The 22,095-nt window shown below is 23.1% G+C and overlaps 2 protein-coding genes across 4 annotated transcripts; both read right to left on the reverse strand.

Moving 5' to 3' along the window:
* Window positions 1-1,657: 1,657 nt before the first annotated feature.
* Window positions 1,658-3,353, reverse strand: LOC123267588 (signal peptidase complex subunit 1). Its single transcript, XM_044732306.1, has 3 exons — window positions 3,192-3,353; window positions 2,344-2,403; window positions 1,658-1,883 (listed from the first exon to the last, which is right to left on the reverse strand). Exons 1-3 carry the CDS (start codon window positions 3,234-3,236, stop codon window positions 1,698-1,700), a joined length of 291 nt encoding a protein of 96 aa, XP_044588241.1. The 5' UTR covers window positions 3,237-3,353; the 3' UTR covers window positions 1,658-1,697.
* A 1,598-nt stretch (window positions 3,354-4,951) lies between these two features.
* Window positions 4,952-20,640, reverse strand: LOC123267558 (prestin-like). 3 transcript variants are annotated; one of them, XM_044732250.1, is made up of 13 exons: window positions 20,563-20,640; window positions 14,816-14,923; window positions 14,507-14,668; window positions 14,192-14,302; window positions 12,517-12,698; window positions 12,290-12,454; window positions 11,837-11,941; window positions 7,778-7,911; window positions 7,354-7,693; window positions 7,012-7,284; window positions 5,614-5,790; window positions 5,384-5,510; window positions 4,952-5,204 (listed from the first exon to the last, which is right to left on the reverse strand). In XM_044732250.1, the coding sequence occupies exons 2-13, from the start codon at window positions 14,907-14,909 to the stop codon at window positions 5,014-5,016; spliced, it is 2,061 nt and encodes a 686-aa protein (XP_044588185.1). In that variant the 5' UTR covers window positions 14,910-14,923; window positions 20,563-20,640; the 3' UTR covers window positions 4,952-5,013. The 3 variants fall into 3 exon arrangements, with proteins under 3 accessions (XP_044588185.1, XP_044588183.1, XP_044588184.1); XM_044732248.1 differs by lacking the exon at window positions 20,563-20,640 and adding an exon at window positions 16,196-16,810; XM_044732249.1 differs by lacking the exon at window positions 20,563-20,640 and adding an exon at window positions 19,722-19,943 and having other exon boundaries at window positions 4,953-5,204.
* Window positions 20,641-22,095: the final 1,455 nt, after the last annotated feature.

Consider the following 22,095-nt stretch of genomic DNA (forward strand, 5'->3'; position numbering starts at 1 on the left):
CATTTTTGACAAATTTTCTCGCAATAACTTACCGCATAAATTAATGCAATAAATCCAGTTTGAAATAAATATAATACTACCGGTTTTTATATTTTTAAATGTTTATTTTCTGATATCAAATTTTTTTCGGGCACATTTATACCGTGTAGGAAGTAGTGCAAATATCATACACAGAGAAAGTGTTTCATAATCCTTTCATGTGTTTATTTTTTGTTATTTGTATTTTTTTTATAGTTATATACACTTATGTTGCATTATATACCTCTAACGGGTTACCGAACCGCGTCGATTGCACGACTTACAGGAATCATCCTGCATTAATTAACAATTGCACAATTCATTCTATCAGTCCTTCTTTTCTTCTTTTCTGAAAATTTATTTTATTTAAAATAATGGTAATTACTTATAATTTTTATTTTCATTTTTTTAAATGAAATTTCTATTTGATTTTATATTTTTTTTAAATATAAAAAAAATTTTTTTTATATTTTTAAAAATATAAAAAAAATATTTTTTTTAAATATAAATTTAAAAAAAAAATGATTTTTACAATTTTAACAAATTTTAAAAATTTGAAAAAAAATTTATAAATTTTTTAGAAAATTGTGATATTCAATTTTTTTTTTAATTGTTCGTTTTTTTATTTACTTTTCAAAAAAATATATATCAAAAACATAAAAAAAAAATTAAACATAAATTTTATCAAATATAAATTTATATAAAAAATAAATTTTTTGTTTCCTTTCACGACATTTTTTATTATAAATCCTCCGTAAAAACAAGCAGATTCAAAAAAACAAATTTGAAAATTTTTTTATTCAAAAATTGACATTTAAAAATTCTTTTTTCTCTCTAAATTATTATATTTTTGATTAATTATAAAAAAAAAAACTACAAAATTATTCTAAAAAAATTCTAATAATTATTACTCCTAAAATTAAAATTAAACTATTAAAATAAACAGTAATACTACGCTAATTTTTTTTCAATTTTTGAAGGCAAAAATATTGAAATCTTGATTTTTTTTTCACGATATTTTTTATTATAAATCCACCATAAAAACAAGCAGATTAAAAAAAAACAAATTTGAAAATTTTTCTATTAAAAAATTGACATTAAAAAATTTTCTCTTTTAATTTTATTTTTTATTAATTATAAGAAAAAAATTACAAAATTGTTCTAAAAAAATTCTAACAATAATTTTTACTCCTAAAATTAAACTATTAAAATAAACAGTAATACTACTCTATTTTTTTCCAACTTTTGAAGGCAAAAATCTTTATTTTTTTTCATGTTATGTATGTGCATATAAAACCAAAAAAAGTAAAATACTAAAAAGATAATTTAATTGTGAAAGTTAAATGTTACGCGTGCTTTGAAATTTTTTATTATTCTTGTTTGATGATATTTTTTTTACTCTTTTTAAAGAAAATACTTCGAATGTTCTTTGACAAGTGAAATTAAAGAATGTAATCGACGATGAAAGTAGTTGGAATGAATCCAATAGTACTTGTAAGTAAATCGACGCAATATTTAAATCCATTATTTTATTATAAATAATTAATGTCTGTTTTAAGTTTTTAATTTAATATTGAATAATTATCAATGATTTATATTTAATGAAAATTATTTTATTTTATTAATAATAAATGCATATTTTATTTATTTATTTATTTATTTATTTATAACTGTGATAATTATTTCTTCTTTTTATTTTTAGGCGGAGTGTCAGTTGCTTGAGGTTTCTGCCAATCGAGAGGTTTTCTTCTGTACATCGGCCATGGCGGTACGGTAATTATAAGAGCCATTAAACATCCAGCAGCAAGAATGTAGAGTGCTTGGGAAAACTCTTGGATTGCGTAGCCCCAGATCAATCCAACTGCCTGTTTAATTATTAATAAATAATAATAATAATAATTATTATTATTAAAATTAATTGATACTAGTTAGCTGACAGCTGTCAATTTTTTTTAAATATTTACAACAAATTAATTACAATAAAAAATTTTTTTTCAATTTTCACGTGTAATTTTTTTTTTTTAATTTTTTGCAATAAAATTAAAAAAAAATTTTTAATGTTAACTTTTTAAAATTAATTAATTTTTTTAAATATTACAATTTAATATTTTAATTACTTAATACTAAAATTAGCCGACTTTTTTAATTTTTTGATTTTTTTTTAATAATTAAATTAGAACAAAAAAACATTAAAATAAAATTGCATTTACAGTCTTTAAAATTATTTTATTTTTTTTAATAATTTTTTTGATAAAAAAAATTCTAAAAATTTTTAACTTTTTCATTTTAATTACTTATATTTTTATAAATTTTTTTTATACTTACTCCAAAAAGAGTGACAATAATTCTTGATAATTTTTCAGCTCTTGCTTGACCATCATAGTCCTAAAAAATAAAATAAAAAAACAAATTAAAATAATACACTTAATATTTACACGAAAATTAAATAATAATAAAGTTAGCCGACATTTTTAATTTTTTTATTTTGCTCAATTTATTAAATTATAATTAAAAAATTTTTTTAAATAATTGCACTTAGTTTTTGAAATTTTTAACAAATGGAAAATTTTTTTTTTAATTTTTTGTAATAATTTATTGATAAAAAAAATCATAAAATTTTTAGATGGCTAACTTTATTTTCATGAAAATTAATTTAGCAAATATTTGATAATTTTAAGAATTTTTTGAACAAATAAATTATGACACAAAAGAAGTAGAAAAAAAAAATTGAAAAAAAAATCTATTTGTTAAAAAAAATTAAAAAATGGTTGAGTGACTGCTAACTTTAATATCATGATATTTGCTGATAGTTTAAAAAAATTGTGATATTAAATTTAGCAGTCAGTGAAAAATTTCTTAATTTTATTTTACAAGAAAATCTGTTCCAAAAAATTGCATTTTTTATTTTTTAAAATTTCTACATGTCAATTTTTTTTTGTCATTATTTATTTGTTACAAAATTTTTTAAATAATTAAATATATATTAAATGAATTTTCATAAAAAATTGCAAATAGTTAATGAATTAATAAAAAATATGTTTGTAAAAAATAATAATGTTTACGTGGCAAATGTTTAACCTTAAAAGGAATATTTTTATTAATTTTTAAATTTATTGACAGGTGAATAAAAATATCCCTTGTTAGAAAATTATTATTTTTTTTATTAAACTCACCATGTGCGTTTGAATAGATTTAAATGATTGAATTAATCCAGCCATTATTATAAATATAAAATTCTCTAATTACACCGCAAATTAATAAATATTACAGACGTAAGTCATCAAAATAATACACATCATACATACATTACTTTATTTTACAGCTGCGCATGCGCGAGATTAATCAATATCTAGCGCGCGTTTCGCCATTTTGGTATCATTAATTTAAAAATAAATTATTTATTATTTTAAAATTTTAAAAATAAGTTTCTAGAATTTTAATAAAATTTTTTCTTTTTTAGTGAGAAGAATATATGATGATTTCAATAGAAATATCGTCGAGAATTTAAAGCGCTAAATTATAAAATACTATTCTGACAGCTTGCCAATACAATGAAAAAATCAAGAATAGTAATATAAATGATTACGCGATCAATCATTATTTATTTCTTCATTAAAATTATTCATATTAACAAAACATTATTTTTTATTAATATATTTGGAATGTTTAATTAAATTATTGTACATAAAATACACAAATTATTTACACTTTAATTTTAAGCAATAAATAAAAATCTATTTCTTCTTTAAATTTATAAATTTATAAATAACAATTTATTTCTTCTTTGAATTTTTTAAATTTATGAATTTATAGATAAAAATCTATTTCTTCTTAAAATTTTTTTAATTTATAAATAAAAATATTTCTTCTCAAACTTTTTAAATTTATTAATTTATGAATTTATAAATAACAATCTATTTCTTCTTTGAATTTATAAATTTATAAATAACACTTTATTTCTTCTTTAAATTTTCTAAATTTATGATTTTATAAATAAAAATCTATTTTTTCTTTAAATTGATAAATAAAACTTTATTTCTTCTTTGAATTTTCTAAATTTATGATTTTATAAATAAAAATCTATTTCTTCTTTAAATTGATAAATTTATAAATAACACTTTATTTCTTCTTTGAATTTTCTAAATTTATAAATTTATAAATAACAATCTATTTCTTCTTTAAATTTTTTAAATTTATAAATAAAAATATTTCTTCTTAAAATTTATAAATTTATAAATAAAAATATTTCTTCTTAAAATTTATAAATTTATTAATTTATGAATTTATAAATAACAATCTATTTCTTTATAAATTTAAAAATAACAATTTATTTTTTCTTTAAATTTTTTTAATTTATAAATAAAAATATTTCTTCTTAAAATTTATAAATTTATTAATTTATGAATTTATAAATAACAATCTATTTCTTCTTTAAATTTATAAATAACAATCTATTTCTTCTTTAAATTTTTTAAATTTATAAATAAAAATATTTCTTCTTAAAATTTATTTATTTATAAATTTGTTAATTTATGAATTTATAAATAACAATCTATTTCTTTATAAATTTATAAATAACAATTTATTTCTTCTTTAAATTTTTTAAATTTATAAATTTATAAATAACAATCTATTTCTTCTTTAAATTTTTTAAATTTATAAATAAAAATATTTCTTCTTAAAATTTATAAATTTATTAATTTATGAATTTATAAATAACAATCTATTTCTTTATAAATTTAAAAATAACAATTTATTTTTTCTTTAAATTTTTTAAATTTATAAATAAAAATATTTCTTCTTAAAATTTATAAATTTATTAATTTATGAATTTATAAATAACAATCTATTTCTTTACAAATTTATAAATAACAATTTATTTTTTCTTTAAATTTTTTAAATATATAAATTTATAAATAAAAATCTATTTCATTTTTTAATTTTATAAATTTATAAATATAATTAATAATTAATTATTTACAACAATAATTTAAATTATAATCGATTTATACTACTATTTTGATCACAAATTTGTTGATACGTCGGCCATGTTGATATTGATGGTGAAGAAATGACATTTTCATTTCGCGCGTAATTAACAGCATCATTTACAGTTGGAAATATCATAAATACATTTGTGACCTTTTCAACTGAATTACATTTTCTAATCATTTCAAAAACAGGTCCTGTAAAATAAAAATATTATTATATTCTTCTTTTTATTTTTTTTAGAGAAAATATTTCCGGTGTTATATCAATAAATAAGTGGAATAAATTCATCGAACCGGAAGGTAAAACGATTGTAAATTCCAAGTAATCATCGATAAATGCTGTAAGTAATAGTAAACTACATCGAGATTAATACCTGAGCAACCAGCAAGGTAAACATAAACTCCAATCTTTATATAATCTTCAATTATACCACGTACTGTCGTTACACCAGCTGGGTCAATATGAATTAGCGCTGAGAAATCTATTATCAGTACCTGCAACTGTAATCATTTGGAGAGTAATAATGATAGCAGATCATACAATAATTTAAATATAGTTTGATTTAAATTGTTATGTGTGCTTATAGAGAAAATAAATACTAACACTTTTGGTATCCTCTTGTATTACTTCTTCTTTACTTTCAGATTTGTAACAATTACTTGATTTTTTTAATGGATCTACTCCAGCAGCTTGAACTAAATGCCTTTTAAAGTGTAACTTTGTTGCGAAATTTAGGCCGCCGCAGTAATGAAACATTTGGACGCCTGGAATTTCTACTGTCTAAATAAAATAAAGAAGAAATAGAAAATTAAGAGATAGATAAAATAAATAAAAAGAAAATTAATAATTAAAAAAGAAGAAATAAAAAATTAAAAATTGAGGAAGAAATTAAAAATTGACGAAGATATAGAGAATTAAAGAAGAAATATGACGTTAAAAAAAAATAAAAAATAAGATTTAAAAAGTTAATAAAGAAGAAATATAACGTTAAAAAAAAAGAAATGAGGTGACTTTAAATAAATAAATAAAAAATTTAAAAAAAAATTAAAAAAAGAAGAAATACAACATTAAAGAAGAAATAAATAATTAAGAAGATATCAAAAGTTAATAAAGAAGAAATTTAATATTAAAGAAGAAGAAATAAAAATTTGAAAAAGAAGAAACCTAGTGTTAAAGAAAAAATGAAAAATTAAAGAAGAAATTTAACGTTAAAAAAGGAATAAAAAATTAAAGAATAAAAATGTTAATAAAGAAGAAATATTATGTTAAAGAAGATGTAATAAGGCGACTTTAAATAAATAAATTAAAAAAAGAAGAAATAAAAATTTAAAAAATAAAAATAAAGAAGAAATATAATGTTAACAAAGAAGAAATAAAAAATTAAGAAGAAATAGACAGAAAAAATAAGCAATATAACGTTAAAGAAGAAATGTAATGTTAACGAAGAAGAAATAAAAAAATTAAAGAAGAAACAAATAGATAAAAAAGAAAAAAATATAACGTTTAAGAAGAAATAAAATATTAAAGAAGATATAAAAAGTTAATAAAGAAGAAATATAACGTTGAAGAAGAAATAAGGCGACTTTAAATAAATAAATTAAAAAAAAAGAAGAAATAAAAAGTTAAAAAAGAAGAAATATAACGTTAAGGAAGAAACATCATATTAAAGAAGATACAAAAAGTTAATAAAGAAGAAATGTAACGTTGAAGAAGAAATAAGGCTACTTTAAATAAATAAATAATAAAAAAAGAAGAAATACAAATTTGAAAAAGAAATAGTAAAAAACGAAGCAATGCAACGTTAAATAAGAAATAAAAAATTAAACAAGATATAAAAAGTTAGTAAAGAAGAAATATAATGTTAAAGAAGAAGAAATAAATAATTCAAAAAAATAAAGAAGAAACAAATAGTTAAAAGAAAAGAAATATAACGTTAAAGAAGAAATAATAAATTATAGAAGAAACAAAAAAGTTAAAGGAGAAATAAAAAAAAATAACTACCTTGTGATACCTATTGGTATCCAAATAAAGTTCCGTTCCAGGTACAACAGCTAATTTACAAGTGTACGGTTTCATCGACAGCATTATCAATTTGAGAAGACAAAAAATAGCACCGACAAGTAATCCATATTCAACATCAAGAATAATTACTGTTAAAAACGTAGCTATCCATACAGCAGCGTCGCTTGCTGAGAGTTTGAAAAATTTTATTAAGTCTTTTACTTGCAAGAACATACCCTTCAATGCGATTACGATAATACTCGCCAAAACGCACTGCAAATAATAAATAATGATTAGTTTTTTTTTTTTAATTTATTTACTTTAATTTATCAGCATACTCACCCTTGGTAGAGGCTCCAAAAGCGGGCCAATCCAAAGCAGTACGAACAAAAGTAAAAAACATGATACTAAACTAGCAAGCTGGGTTTTTCCACCAACAGCAGTCTGGACTAGAGATCGCGACAGCGAGGCAGTGAACGGCATACACGAAAAAAAAGATCCAACAAGATTGCCCAAGCCTTGCGCCATTAATTCCTGATTAGCGTCCACTTGGTAGTTCATTTTTTGAGCAAATATTAGTGCCATTGACATCGATATCGAGTATGATACCATTGTTATCACAAAACAATCAATCATTATCGATGGAAGTAATGAGATTTGAGGCAGTGATGGAACTGGAAGTCTGTTTTCTTCGTTATTATTATTAGCTTTGAAATTTATGATTATAGTTTTAAATATAGAAGAAGAAATAGTTAAATTTTAGTACCCGACAGGAATATGGCCTACAGTGATGACATTATATACTTCATTTAGGTTCATTTTAGTTGATACTACTGTTCCTATTATTACAGCCATCATTTCAATCGGAATTGGAAATGTACATCGTTTACTTACACGAGGCTGCAAAATAAATTTATTTTTTTAACTTCCCGCTAAGAAAATTGAAAATTTTCAAAAATCGGGAAGTTATTGGTTTTACCCCGTTTTTCGAAAATCGAGTTTTTATCAGATCTCGACGTTTTGAGGTCCTAGGAAGCTTTCCTGCCCGTACAAAAAAAATTTTGGTTCATGATGAATTTCCAGATGAACTTCAGATTGTGAAACAAATATGAATTTCATAATGAATTTCACGGCGAATTCCAGCTGAATTTCGTGATGAATTTGAAACAAATTGTGTATGAAACTTACTTTTTATAATCAGTAAAGAAACTTTTGAGTCAATTATATTGGCATTTTTATTTTTATTTACACTCACTTAACATTTATGATTCTTAAGATTCTATTTAGATATTTTTTAGGAGTAAAAAAACCAATATGCAAAATAATAATTCGAAATTCATCATGAATTACACGGCGAATTCCAGCTGAATTTCATGATGAATTTGAAACAAATTGTATATGAAACTTAATTTTTTTAATCTATGAAAAAATATTCGCAGTCAATTATATTAGAATTTTTAGTTTAATTTATACTGACTCAACATTTACGATTTTAAACTTTTATTCAGATGAATTGTTTGGAGGAAAAGAACACAATATGCAAAAAAATAATTCGAAATTCATCATGAATTACAGGGCGAATTCTAGATGAATTTCATGGTGAATTTGAAACACATTATGTAGTGAAACTTAATTGTTTTAATCCGTAAGAAAATATTCGGAGTCAATTATATTGCAATTTTCAGTTTTATTAACACTGACTCATCATTTACGATTCTTAAACTTCTATCTGGATAAATTTTTTGGAGTAAAAGAACACAAAATGCAAAATAATATTTCGAAATTCATCATGAACTTCACGGCGAATTCCAGCTGAATTTCATGATGAATTTAAAATATTATTTTGAATATTGTGTTCTTTTACTCCAAAAAAAAAAAAAAAAAATCCTAATAGAAGTTTAAGAATTATAAATTATAAGTCAGTATAAATTAAACTAAAAATTCCAACATAATTGACTGCGAATATTTTTTTATAGATTAAAAAAATTAAGTTTCTTATACAATTTGTTTCAAATTCATCATGAAATTCAGCTGGAATTCGCCGTGAAATTAATTATGAAATTCATATTTGTTTCACAATCTGAAGTTCATCCGGAAATTCACCATGAACCAAAATTTTTTTTGTACGGGTGACTATTCCCGCGAGGGTGTCACTATGTCTGTATGTGTGTGTGTGTGTGTTTGTGTGTGTAAGTATGTAAACCTCTTATAACTTTTGAACGGTTGAACCGATTTCATCGCGGTTGGTGCCATTCGAAAGGGCTTCGCCAAACTTAAATTTCCTGTTAATTTGAACCGATTCGGACCGATAGATTTTGAGAAATTTGGAGAAATCTAAAAAAAAGTAGGAAAAAAAATTTTTTCTGAAGTGGTTTTTTTGGGATAACTTTTAAACGGCTCAACCGATCGATTCCAAAAACTAATCAGCTCTCAACCTTGAAAAACCACGTCGATCGCCGCCAATACGGTCAAAATCGGTTGATTCGTTCGAGAGATATCGTGAACGAAAGAAAACCGAAAAAAGTGTTTTTTCAGAGTTACTCCGAAATTTCTAGTTTGACCGATTGAAACTTAGAAATTCTTTATGAGGCTTAACAAACTGCGTAGAATGCCGCCAACCGCGTAAAAATCGGTTCATTCATTCAAAAGTTATTGCGGTATGAACATTCAAAAAATAGTGTTCTATGAAACTTCTATCAGACTTTTGAGCTCAAAGAGCTCAAAAGCATAAAAAAGGTATCTTTTTGAGCTCGGAGAGCTTAAAACAACATACAGATTGTACTTTTGAGCTCGAAGAGCTCAAAAAAGCGGCCAGGTATTAACGGAATTAGCGGGAAGTTGCAGGGATGGCCTTTAGGGTCAACCGTTTTCCTAATTTTTTTTAATTATTATTAAACTGAAAGGAAAAAATTTTTTTGAAAAAAATCAGCATTTTTGTGATGAGAAATTAATTTTGAAATAATTTTATTTTATTTCTTCACTGAAAAAATAAAAAATTTTTTTACTGAAAAAAAAATTGTTTTTAATTAAAAAAAAAACAATTTTAAATAAAAAATTACACGGAAAAACTAAATTAATATAAACTATTAATTTATATTAAATTAATATAACTAAAAAATAAATTTATATTTTATCTTCTTTATTAAAATGGTAAATAATTGTCATTAAACTCTTTTATTAAATTATTATTTACAATATAAATTTATGAATATTTTCAGAAGTCCAGTTTTATTTATTTATTTGTGATGATAAAAATTTTGGCTATTGAAGCTGATAGTGAGCAGCAAGTTTTTATTTTTCTACTTTACAGAGCACTTTACACTTAAAGAGCACTTTACACGGCCGTGTGGTGTGAAATAATGGTGTGAAATTCTCTCGGTGTAAATTATCGATCCGTGTTACTTTAACACCATTATTAAAGGACAATTTTAGGACATCATATAGATAATCGGAAACTAAAATAGTGGATTTTAGTAATTATTTCATAACTTTTAAGTATTTTTTTTAAGATTTTCGGAATACTTCTAAGATAATTTTAGAATCAATGCAATTTATTTGAAGCAATTTAGTTGAAATTTTGTCCTTAAATCTTATGTGGAACCTTTTTTGAATAATCTTTAAACATTTTTTTAACTATTTGAGAACAAATTTTGAATACATTTGAGACATTTTTCGGATATTTTTGAGACAATTTTGGAGCATTTTTTGGACAGCTTTAAAGTGTTTTTACAACAAATTTGAAACATTTTTAGAACAATTTTACGACAATTTGAAAGTTTTTTAAATGATTTTCATATAGATAATTTATTTTTGCACATCTGTAGATTTGTCATCTTTAAAACATCCATTATATTGTGAGAAACATCATGGTTACGATAAAAATAATTATTATATTGTTCCTAAACATTTAATATTGTAAATACTATTTAACTTGTTGTATAACATTAATTAAATCGATTTCTGCGTAATTTTATAAATTGAAAATTCTTAAATAAATGTTACTTGTTTCATTTTGATAAATATTGAATATTAAATGTGTTTTATGGATCATGTAATATTCATACTCCGACACGGTGTAAATTTATTCTACTGTTACACCGGTATTACCCCGATATTACACCGGTTTAACACCGCAAAAGAGCACTGCTACACCGGTGTTAATACACAGGTGTTATATAGCGGTGTTAAAATGAGTCCATTTTAACACCGCTTTTTTTACAGTGTATAAATCAAATGAAAATGAATAATAATAAAGTTAGCCGACATTTTTGATTTTTTTATTTTGCTTAATTTATTAAATTATAACTAAAAAATATTTTTAAAAAATTGCACTTATAGTTTTCGAAGTTTTTAACAAATGAAAAAATTTTTTTTTATTTTTTTGTAATAATTCTTTAATAAAAAAAAATATAAATTTTTAGATCTCGGCTAACTTTATTTTCATTGAAAATGAAGTTAGCCGACATTTCAAAATTTTTATAAATTTTTTATTGAAAAAATTTTAATTAAAAAATTTCACATGTAAAAAACTTAAAAAACTATAAGTGTAATTTTTTATAAATATTTTTTTAGTTGTAATTTAATTAATAAAAAAAAATCAAAAATTTTTAGATGTCTGCTAACTTGTCATATAAATCGACTATTATTTATTATATTTTAATTTCTTCCATGCAAAATTTTTTTTCAAAAAAAAATTTTTATTTCTTCAGCTAAGAGATAAAATTATGTAAAATTTAAAAAAAATTAATTTTTTTTTATAATATTGCTGATTTTTTTTTTTAATTTTTCTCAAAAAAACTCAAATTAAAAAAAAAATATTACTTACTTTTAAAACTTCATTATTAAAAATGATTGCTAATATTGTAATACCAGAAATTATAGTTGCAGTGATATTTATATTATCTAATGAATTAAAAACATCATAATAAGTCTGTAATAAAAAAAAAAAATAATTAATCATTTAAGAAAGAAGAAAAATAAATAAATATTATAGATCAAAGGTAAGCATTTTTTCAAGGAGAAATAAAAATATAATTTTATGTCTAACTACAATCTAATAAAATCATTATTATTATTTTTTAATATTAATAGTATGAAATTATCAGTCTGACTGGTTTCAAACGTCACAAGTTGTTCTCGGATAAAAATGAATACCGCGAAAGCAATTAACGTCAAGTGTGACTGAAGAAATACATAAGATATATATTTAAGGAAATAATTAGTGTAGCAAGACTAATCCTTAATACATTTATCATTATTAATGATTATTATCACTTACGTATACAACTTTAAGAATTCCACGACGTTTTACGAGCTCCAGTCCCAATAGATCTTTTATTTGCGAGGTAAACACGTGAACAGCAGCTCCGGTTGTAAAGCCGCTAACAAGCGCGTCAGATAATAACGATGATATCAATCCGAGGCGCAATACATACATTATTAACTAGAAGATTTTAATGGTTATTGTAATTTGTTATTGATTGGTGGAAGAATGAAAAAAAATACTTGGATTATCGCGACTCCGAATGTTACAACAGTCGCTACTTCTAAAGGTGAATACTGAGGAGTATTCGATTCTTGAATATTTATTAGTAATGATGAATTTGTATTTTTTAAATTTTCTTGGTTAATGTTACTGTAAGTTAACACAACTTTTCCTGTCATCATGCAAACAACTGCAAATGTTCCTGAAATAAAGAAGAAATAATTGAATTTATTAAATAGTTTACTAGCGACCTTGCAGTCACTGTGTGACTGCCGTGACTTGTGGAATACAAATAAATAAAATTTTGCTTGATTAAATAATGATTTTTGTTAAATTGCAAGGTACTTTCTTAATTATTGACGTTTTTAAAGATATAAGCTCATTCTGATGTTACACTCATCAAGAGCTTTCATTTGAGTATCCACATGCGTTTTGATATATTTTTCATATATACATATATATAATATATATAAATATATAAAAAATTGATGTGGGTACTCAAATGAAAGGTCTTGATGAGTGTAATGTCGGGATGAGCTTATATCTTCAAAAATGTCGGTAGTTGACAAGATACAAAGTAATTTCTTAATTATTGATATTTTTAAAGATATAAGCTCATCCCGATGTTATATTCATCGAGACCTTTCATTTGAGTACCCACATGCATTTTTAATATATTTTTCATAATTACATATATATATATATATATATATATATATATATATATATATATATATATATATATATATAATATATCTAAATATATGAAGTATATGAAAAATTGATGTGGGTACTCAAATGAAAGGTCTCAATGAGTGTAACATCGGGATGAACTTATATCTTTAAAAATGTCAATAGTTCACAAGATATTTGTTAAAATGCACTGTACTTTCTTTAATATTGACGTTTTTAAAGATATAAGCTCATCGTGATGTTACACTTATCAAGAGCTTTCATTTGAGTACCCACATTCATTTTTGATATATTTTTCATATATACATATATATAATATATATAAATATATGAAAAAATTGATGGGGGTACTCAAATGAAAGGTCTCGATGAGTGTAACATCGGGGTGAGCTTATGTCTTTAAAAATGTCAATAGTTCACAAAATATTTGTTAAATTGCACTGTACTTTCTTTAATATTGACGTTTTTAAAGATATAAGCTCATCGTGATGTTACACTCATCAAGAGCTTTCATTTGAGGACCCACATGGATTTTTGATATATTTATATATTATATATATATATGTATATATAATATAATATATAAAAATTTCATATATATATATATATATATATATATATATATATATATATATATATATATATATATATATATATATATATGTATATGAAAAATATATAAAAATTTCATATATTTATATAATATATAAATATATGAAATGAGCTTATATCTTTAAAAAAGTCAATAGTGCACTAGATACAAAGTCATTTCTTAATTATGTATCTAGAGATAGAGAATTTTCTAATGCAGCCTAAATACTTATCATCATAAATTAACTATTGGTGAGAATGATACGAAATTTCTGAAAATGCACTAATTTAAGTCATAAACTTTGAAATGACACTAAATTTCACTAAAAAAAAACTGATTTTATCATATGACTATCCTAGACACCAAAATTTTCTTATTCTCTTAATAATATAGATTATTAAATAACTTACCCATTGAATTATGTCGAGATGTTCCAAAAATCATGTAAACTAAAACTGGAAAAAATGCCATGTACATTCCAACAACTGGAGGAACATTTCCTAGCATGGCATAAGCCATTCCTGAAAAATTTATTTATTAAATAATTGTATTGTCATTGGTCCTTGATAAGTGTGCTAAGTTTTTGTTTAACCCGACGTTTTTAAGTCGCCGAAAATCGAATTCAAAGATTCCGTAACATACATAGATACAGAGGTACAAGTAAAGCTATTAAAAACGTGTTTTCTCCTGTTGTTGCAGTTAATAATTACAGTTACAATTATTACCTTGAGGTATATGCATAACAGCTACGGTAATTCCCGCAGCGATGTCACCCAGCAAGTCATTTTTCCACTGGTAATTTGGTAACCAGTCAAGAATCGGAAGCGATTTCTTCAGACATGATGTTATTTTAAAGTTTTTGTACTTATTCTTCACCGAGCGTGATACTAAGAATAATTCAGATATTTAAAATAATTAAAATAGTTTTTTCTTAACTTCCCGCTAAGAAAATTGAAAATTTTCAAAAATCAGGAAGTTATTGGTTTTTTTTATATATAAATTATTAAAAATGTTGTTAATTGTAATTGGCTTACTAGATTTATCTGGTTCGGCATAATCATAACAACGATCAATATCTTCCTGCTGGTAAACTGGCCGTCGGATTATAAGTTCAATATTATTTGTCATCTCATAACTTTTATCTGCAGTTTTAAAAGAAAAAAAAAACATTATATGAAAAAATATGGTTTTATTTGTATCACATTGACAGTGTTTCACAAAAATATTTTCTAAATAGAACGATAAGCAACGCAGTCATTCTATTTAGCTTGTTTCATGTGACAAAAATTATATTTATAAAAAAATAAAATTTTGCTTTATTAAATAATGAATTTTGTTAAATTTCACTGTACTTTCTTAAATATTGACATTTTTAAAGATATAAACTCATCCTGATGTTACACTCATCAAGAGCTTTCATTTGAGTACCCACATGCATTTTTCATATATTTTTCATATATACATATACATAAATATATAAAATATATGAAAAATTGATGTGGGTACTCAAATGAAAGGTCTCGGTGAGTGTAACATTGGGATGGGTCTATATCTTTAAAAATGTCAATAGTTGACAAGATACAACTTTAATTCTTAATTATTGACATTTTTAAAGATATAAGCTCATCCCAATGTTACACTCATCAAGAGCTTTCATTTGAGTACCCATATGCATTTTTTATATATTTTTCATAAATACATATATAGAATATATATAAATATATGAAATATATGAAAATTTGATGTGGGTGCTCAAATGAAAGGTCTTGACGAGTGTAACATCGGGATGAGCTTAGATCTTTAAAAATGTCAATATTTCTCAAGTTACAAGGTTATTTCTTTATTATGTATCTAGAGATAGAGAATTTTCGAATGCAGCCTAAATACTTATCATCATAAATTAACTATCGGTGAGAATGATATGAAATCTTGAAAAGGCTCAAATTCAAATTAAGACCTTTGCAATGACACTAAATTTCACTAAAAAAAACCGATTTTATCACATGAAAATCCTAGACACAAAATTTTTCTTATTCTCTTAATAATACAAATTAAATTTTTTTATTGAAAAAATTATTACAAAAAAATTGAAAGAATTATTTTCAAATGTCAAAAATTTATACGTGCAATTTTTTTCAAGTATTTTTTTCACTTGTAATTTAATTGATAAACAAAATAAAAAATTGTTAATTTTAGCATAATAATATTTTTTAAAATAATAAAAAAATATAAAGAGTATCAATGTACGACAAAAAAACTAAGAAAGAAGAAATAATCTTCTAGTAAACAAAATAAGCTCAAAATAAATTGTCATAAACCAGCAACTTGATTCGCTAATCAAAAAATTTGATAATATATTTTATAAATAATAATGATTAACAAAAATTTAATAAAAAATGCTTTTATAGTCTTACCGCAGTTATATTCATTATTTTTATTGGTAATTAACTGACTAGTCTCCATATTTTAATTAAAAAAAAAAACTCAAACTAATAAAAAGTGAAAGTTAACTTTTTACAGCCAGTTAAAGTTATTGCAATAAAATAAGCCACTGATATTGAAGAAAAAAAATCGACACGTCAATGATAAGAATTATTTAGATATAACTTCTGAAACTGGACACTAAACTAACAACTATCCACTAAAACACTCTAATCATTAAATTTATAATTTAAAATATTTAATTACTCCTCTAGTATTTATTTTAACGAAATAAGTGAGCTCGCAAGATGATTACACAACATGATCAATGAGTCCAATAAATTACAGAGAGAGATGCGTTGATTTTTATTCATTTGTATGGTCACGCGGCTATCTCAACTCTCAATACAACTCATATATATCTTTATTAATCTGAGTGGGATGGATGATTATTATATTAACGCTCGTTTTACGATATAATACACGTTTACTGTTCAACTCACATATTTTCTTTTAAACTTACAATACTTTTCACGTACAGTACTTTTATTCGCTTTGAAAATTAAATCAAGTGTTAATGTAATATAAATACTATACACCGCATCTTGTTATTCATTAGATACAATACGCTAATTTACTTTTTATTTTTTTTTATCGTATAATTACAACCGAAAAATAAATATTTTAAATAATAATTATGAAATTGTTGAAATTACTAAGATAAAAGTCGCTTTTAGAGATAAAAAATTAACTGCTTGGATTTTTATTATTGTTTTGTTTTGTTTGAAAATTGCACGATAAATAATTAATTATTTTAATAGATACAATTTTAAAATAAATTATCAAATATTTTATTTTACATAGTGGTGAGAAGATATTTTTATATGTATTTTTTTTTATTGCAAGTGATTATTTCAATATTTCTTCTCTATTAAAAAAATAAAAAAGTATTAGCAACCTTGCAGTAACTATGTGACTACCGGGACTTGTGAAATATAAATAAATAAAATTTTGCTTTATTAAATAATGACTTTTGTTAAATTGCACTGTATTTTGTTAACTATTGACGTTTTTAAAGATATAAGCTTATCCTGATGTTACATTCATCAAGAGCTTTCATTTGAGTACCTACATGCATTTTTAATATATTTTTGATATATACATATATATATAATATATATAAATATATGAAAAATTGATGTGGGTACTCAAATGAAAGGTCTTGATGAGTGTAACATCGGGATGAGCTTATATCTTTAAAAATGTCAGTAGTTGACAAGATACAAGGTCATTTCTTATTTATTGATATTTTTAAAGATATAAGCTCATCCCGATGTTATATTCATCGAGACCTTTCATTTGAGTACCCACATGCATTTTTGATATATTTTTCATATATACATGTATATATAATATATATATAAATATATAAAAAATTGATGTGGGTACTCAAATGAAAGGTCTTGACGAGTGTAACATCGGGATGAGCTTATATCTTTAAAAATGTCAGTAGTTGACAAGATACAAGGTCATTTCTTAATTATTGATATTTTTAAAGATATAAGCTCATCCCGATGTTATATTCATCGAGACCTTTCATTTGAGTACCCGTATGAATTTTGATATATTTTTTATATATACATATATATAATATATATAAATATATAAAAAATTGATGTGGGTACTCAAATGAAAGGTCTTGACGAGTGTAACATCGGGATGAGCTTATATCTTTAAAAATGTCAGTAGTTGACAAGATACAAGGTCATTTCTTAATTATTGATATTTTTAAAGATATAAGCTCATCCCGATGTTATATTCATCGAGACCTTTCATTTGAGTACCCGTATGAATTTTGATATATTTTTTATATATACATATATATAATATATATAAATATATAAAAAATTGATGTGGGTACTCAAATGAAAGGTCTTGACGAGTGTAACATCGGGATGAGCTTATATCTTTAAAAATGTCAGTAGTTGACAAGATACAAGGTCATTTCTTAATTATTGATATTTTTAAAGATATAAGCTCATCCCGATGTTATATTCATCGAGACCTTTCATTTGAGTACCCGTATGAATTTTGATATATTTTTATATATACATATATATAATATATATAAATATATAAAAAATTGATGTGGGTACTCAAATGAAAGGTCTTGACGAGTGTAACATCGGGATGAGCTTATATCTTTAAAAATGTCAGTAGTTGACAAGATACAAGGTCATTTCTTAATTATTGATATTTTTAAAGATATAAGCTCATCCCGATGTTATATTCATCGAGACCTTTCATTTGAGTACCCGTATGAATTTTGATATATTTTTATATATACATATATATAATATATATAAATATATAAAAAATTGATGTGGGTACTCAAATGAAAGGTCTTGACGAGTGTAACATCGGGATGAGCTTATATCTTTAAAAATGTCAGTAGTTGACAAGATACAAGGTCATTTCTTAATTATTGATATTTTTAAAGATATAAGCTCATCCCGATTTTATATTCATCGAGACCTTTCATTTGAGTACCCGTATGAATTTTGATATATTTTTTATATATACATATATATAATATATATAAATATATAAAAAATTGATGTGGGTACTCAAATGAAAGGTCTTGACGAGTGTAACATCGGGATGAGCTTATATCTTTAAAAATGTCAGTAGTTGACAAGATACAAGGTCATTTCTTAATTATTGATATTTTTAAAGATATAAGCTCATCCCGATGTTATATTCATCGAGACCTTTCATTTGAGTACCCACATGCATTTTTGATATATTTTTCATATATACATGTATATATAATATATATATATATATATATATAAATATATAAAAAATTGATGTGGGTACTCAAATGAAAGGTCTTGATGAGTGTAACATTGGGATTAGCTTATATCTTTAAAAATGTCAATAGTTCACGGAATACAAGGTCATTTCTTAATTATGTATCTAGAGATAGAGCATTTTCGAATGCAGCTTAAATACTTATCATAATAAATTGACTATCGATCAGAATGATATGAAACCTTGAAAAGGTTCAATTTCAAATCAAGACCTTTCTAATGATACAAAATTCAACCATAAAAACCCATTTTATCATATAAAGACACTGGCCACAAAATTTTTCTTATTCTATTAATAATATAGATTTCAATATTTCTTCTCAATTAAAATTTTATTTTTTTTTGGTGTTATCAGTCACACTTACACATTGTACACTGAGACAAAAATTTCTTTAAAAAAAAAAATGGGTAATATTGTCATAAAATATTAATTTTTTGATTTGGAAAAAAACAAAGTGCGAATTTTCATCTAAAATTATTTTTTTTCCAAATTTGAAGAACTTTTTTCAACAAAAAATTTTTTATTTCTTCAGCTAAGAAATAAAATTTTTTCAGAGGAAGATTATTTAATAAATAATGTATAATTAGATAATTACCAAATGCCGTTAATAAATTAATAAGTTATATGGTTAAATTAATCAAGTACCTCACTTCGCAAGAGATTTTTAAGAACTAATCTATTATTTTAACTTAAAAACAAACTTATTATTAAGTAAAAACTTGAAGCATTACATCGATGTCAAGAAAACGATTTCTCTGATCTTGAATAATCATTAATGGTTGTTACGAAATTTAACTATTTATTTATTATTCTTTTGCTCTAATTATCTCAAGGCAAGAGCACGGGCCAATTTCACTGATTATTTATTTTTTTTTTAACAAACCAAATTGTGTGCAACAAATCTCTCAAATTTAAAACTCTTAATTTAATTATTTAAGTTAATTTTTCCATTTTATATAAATACTTTTCTTAAAATTTTTAATTTACTAAAAAATGACAATAATTCTCAGTTAGTAAAAAATAAAATTCACTGTCACTTAGAAAAATTCTATATTAAGCTAAAGTATAACAGCGGCTTAGTATGAATCAACTTAAATATAAAACAATACAATTGTTCACTCAGCTCGTATGCGTAATTACATTAATGATAATTCACATCCGATAATCTAAATACAAACGCAGCGTATGTACGATAAAATTTAATAGAAACAAAAATTTCTTTGTAATATGATACAAATATTATTATTGTTATTATATTATTATTATAAATTGTACATAATAATAATAATAATAATAATAATAATAATAATAATAATAATAATTTGATTTAAAATCTTATAAGAAGAAATAACCAATACGTTCAACTTGACACTAAACACTCGATACAAGTAATGAACATAGCTTATTAACATTTAATAAAATTATAGAAGTCGCTGTTTTATAATAATAATAATAATAATAATAATAATCATAAATTAAAACAAACCTTCTACCACTTTTCTCTCCACGTAATGATTACATATAAACTGACAATGAAAGAAGAAAAAATCAACTACTTTAAAATTAATATTCTAAAAACGAATCAACAATCATCATAATTTAAAAACTAAAATTAAATTACATGTATACATATGTTAAAAAGCAACATTAAAAAACACTAAGTTGTAAAATAAATATTAATTAATAATAAAATATTAATTATTACTTGTATATCATTCTAAAAATAGCACAAATTTATAGAGTAGTTTAATTTAAAAAATTAATATTCGAGTGACGAGTAGATAAAAATTATAAGTTAAAAATGTAGAGTATATAATAAGGTGTATTTTTATCAAATAAGTTTATTTGATCTTGGCACACGAGACTTAACTCTATACTATAATTACAGATCTTCGTGTACATGGCCGTTACAATGAATTTTATTTAGTATCTTAAGACCTACTTATATTTTCAAGGGCGAACATCAGCTGTATACAAACGAATTTATTTTGATGACACACGGATGTACTTTATAAATACTAAAAACCTTCAAACTTGTCAGATACATAAATTTTTTTTTAATTTAATTTTCCTCACACTCTTAATTATATAGATTGGAATTTCTTCTTAATTTAATAGTTAAGAAAGTAAAGTGCGATTTAACAAATCTCTTGGGAACTATTGACATTTTTAAAGATATAAGCTCATCCTGATGTTACACTCATCGAGACCTTTCATTTAAGTACCCACATCAATTTTTTATATATTTATATATATTATATATGTATATGCATAAATGAAGAATATATAAAAAATGCATGTACTCAAATGAAAGCTCTTGATGAGTATAACATCGAGATGAGCTTATATCTTTAAAAATGTCAATAATTAAGAAATGACCTTGTATCTCGTGAAATATTGACATTTTTAAAGATATAAGCTCATCCCAATGTTACACTCATCGATACCTTTAATTTGAGTACCCACATCTATTTTTCATATATTTATATATTTTTCATATATATTTTTAAAAATGTGAATAATTAAGAAATGACCTTGTATCTTGTGAACAATTGACATTTTTAAAGATATAAGCTCTTCTCGAAATTACATTCATCGAGACCTTTCATTTGAGTACCCATATCAATTTTTTATATATTTTATATATTTATATATTATATATATGTATATATATATGAAAAATATATAAAAAATGCATGTGGGTACTCAAATGAAAACTCTTGATGAGTGTAACATCAGGATGAGCTTATATCTTAAAAAATATTATCAATAATGAAGAAATGACTTTGTATCTTGTGAAATATTGACATTTTTAAAGATATAAGCTCATCCCGATGTTGTGCTCATCAAGACCTTTCATTTGAGTACCCACAACAATTTTTCATATATTTATATATATTATATATATGTATATATGAAAAATATATCAAAAATGCATGTGGGTACTCAAATGAAAGCTCTTGATGAGTGTAACATCGGGATGAGCTTATATCTTTAAAAATTTCAATAGTTAAAAAAG

The sequence above is a fragment of the Cotesia glomerata genome, linkage group LG6 (assembly GCF_020080835.1).
Source record: "Cotesia glomerata isolate CgM1 linkage group LG6, MPM_Cglom_v2.3, whole genome shotgun sequence".
Lineage (NCBI taxonomy): Eukaryota > Metazoa > Arthropoda > Insecta > Hymenoptera > Braconidae > Cotesia > Cotesia glomerata.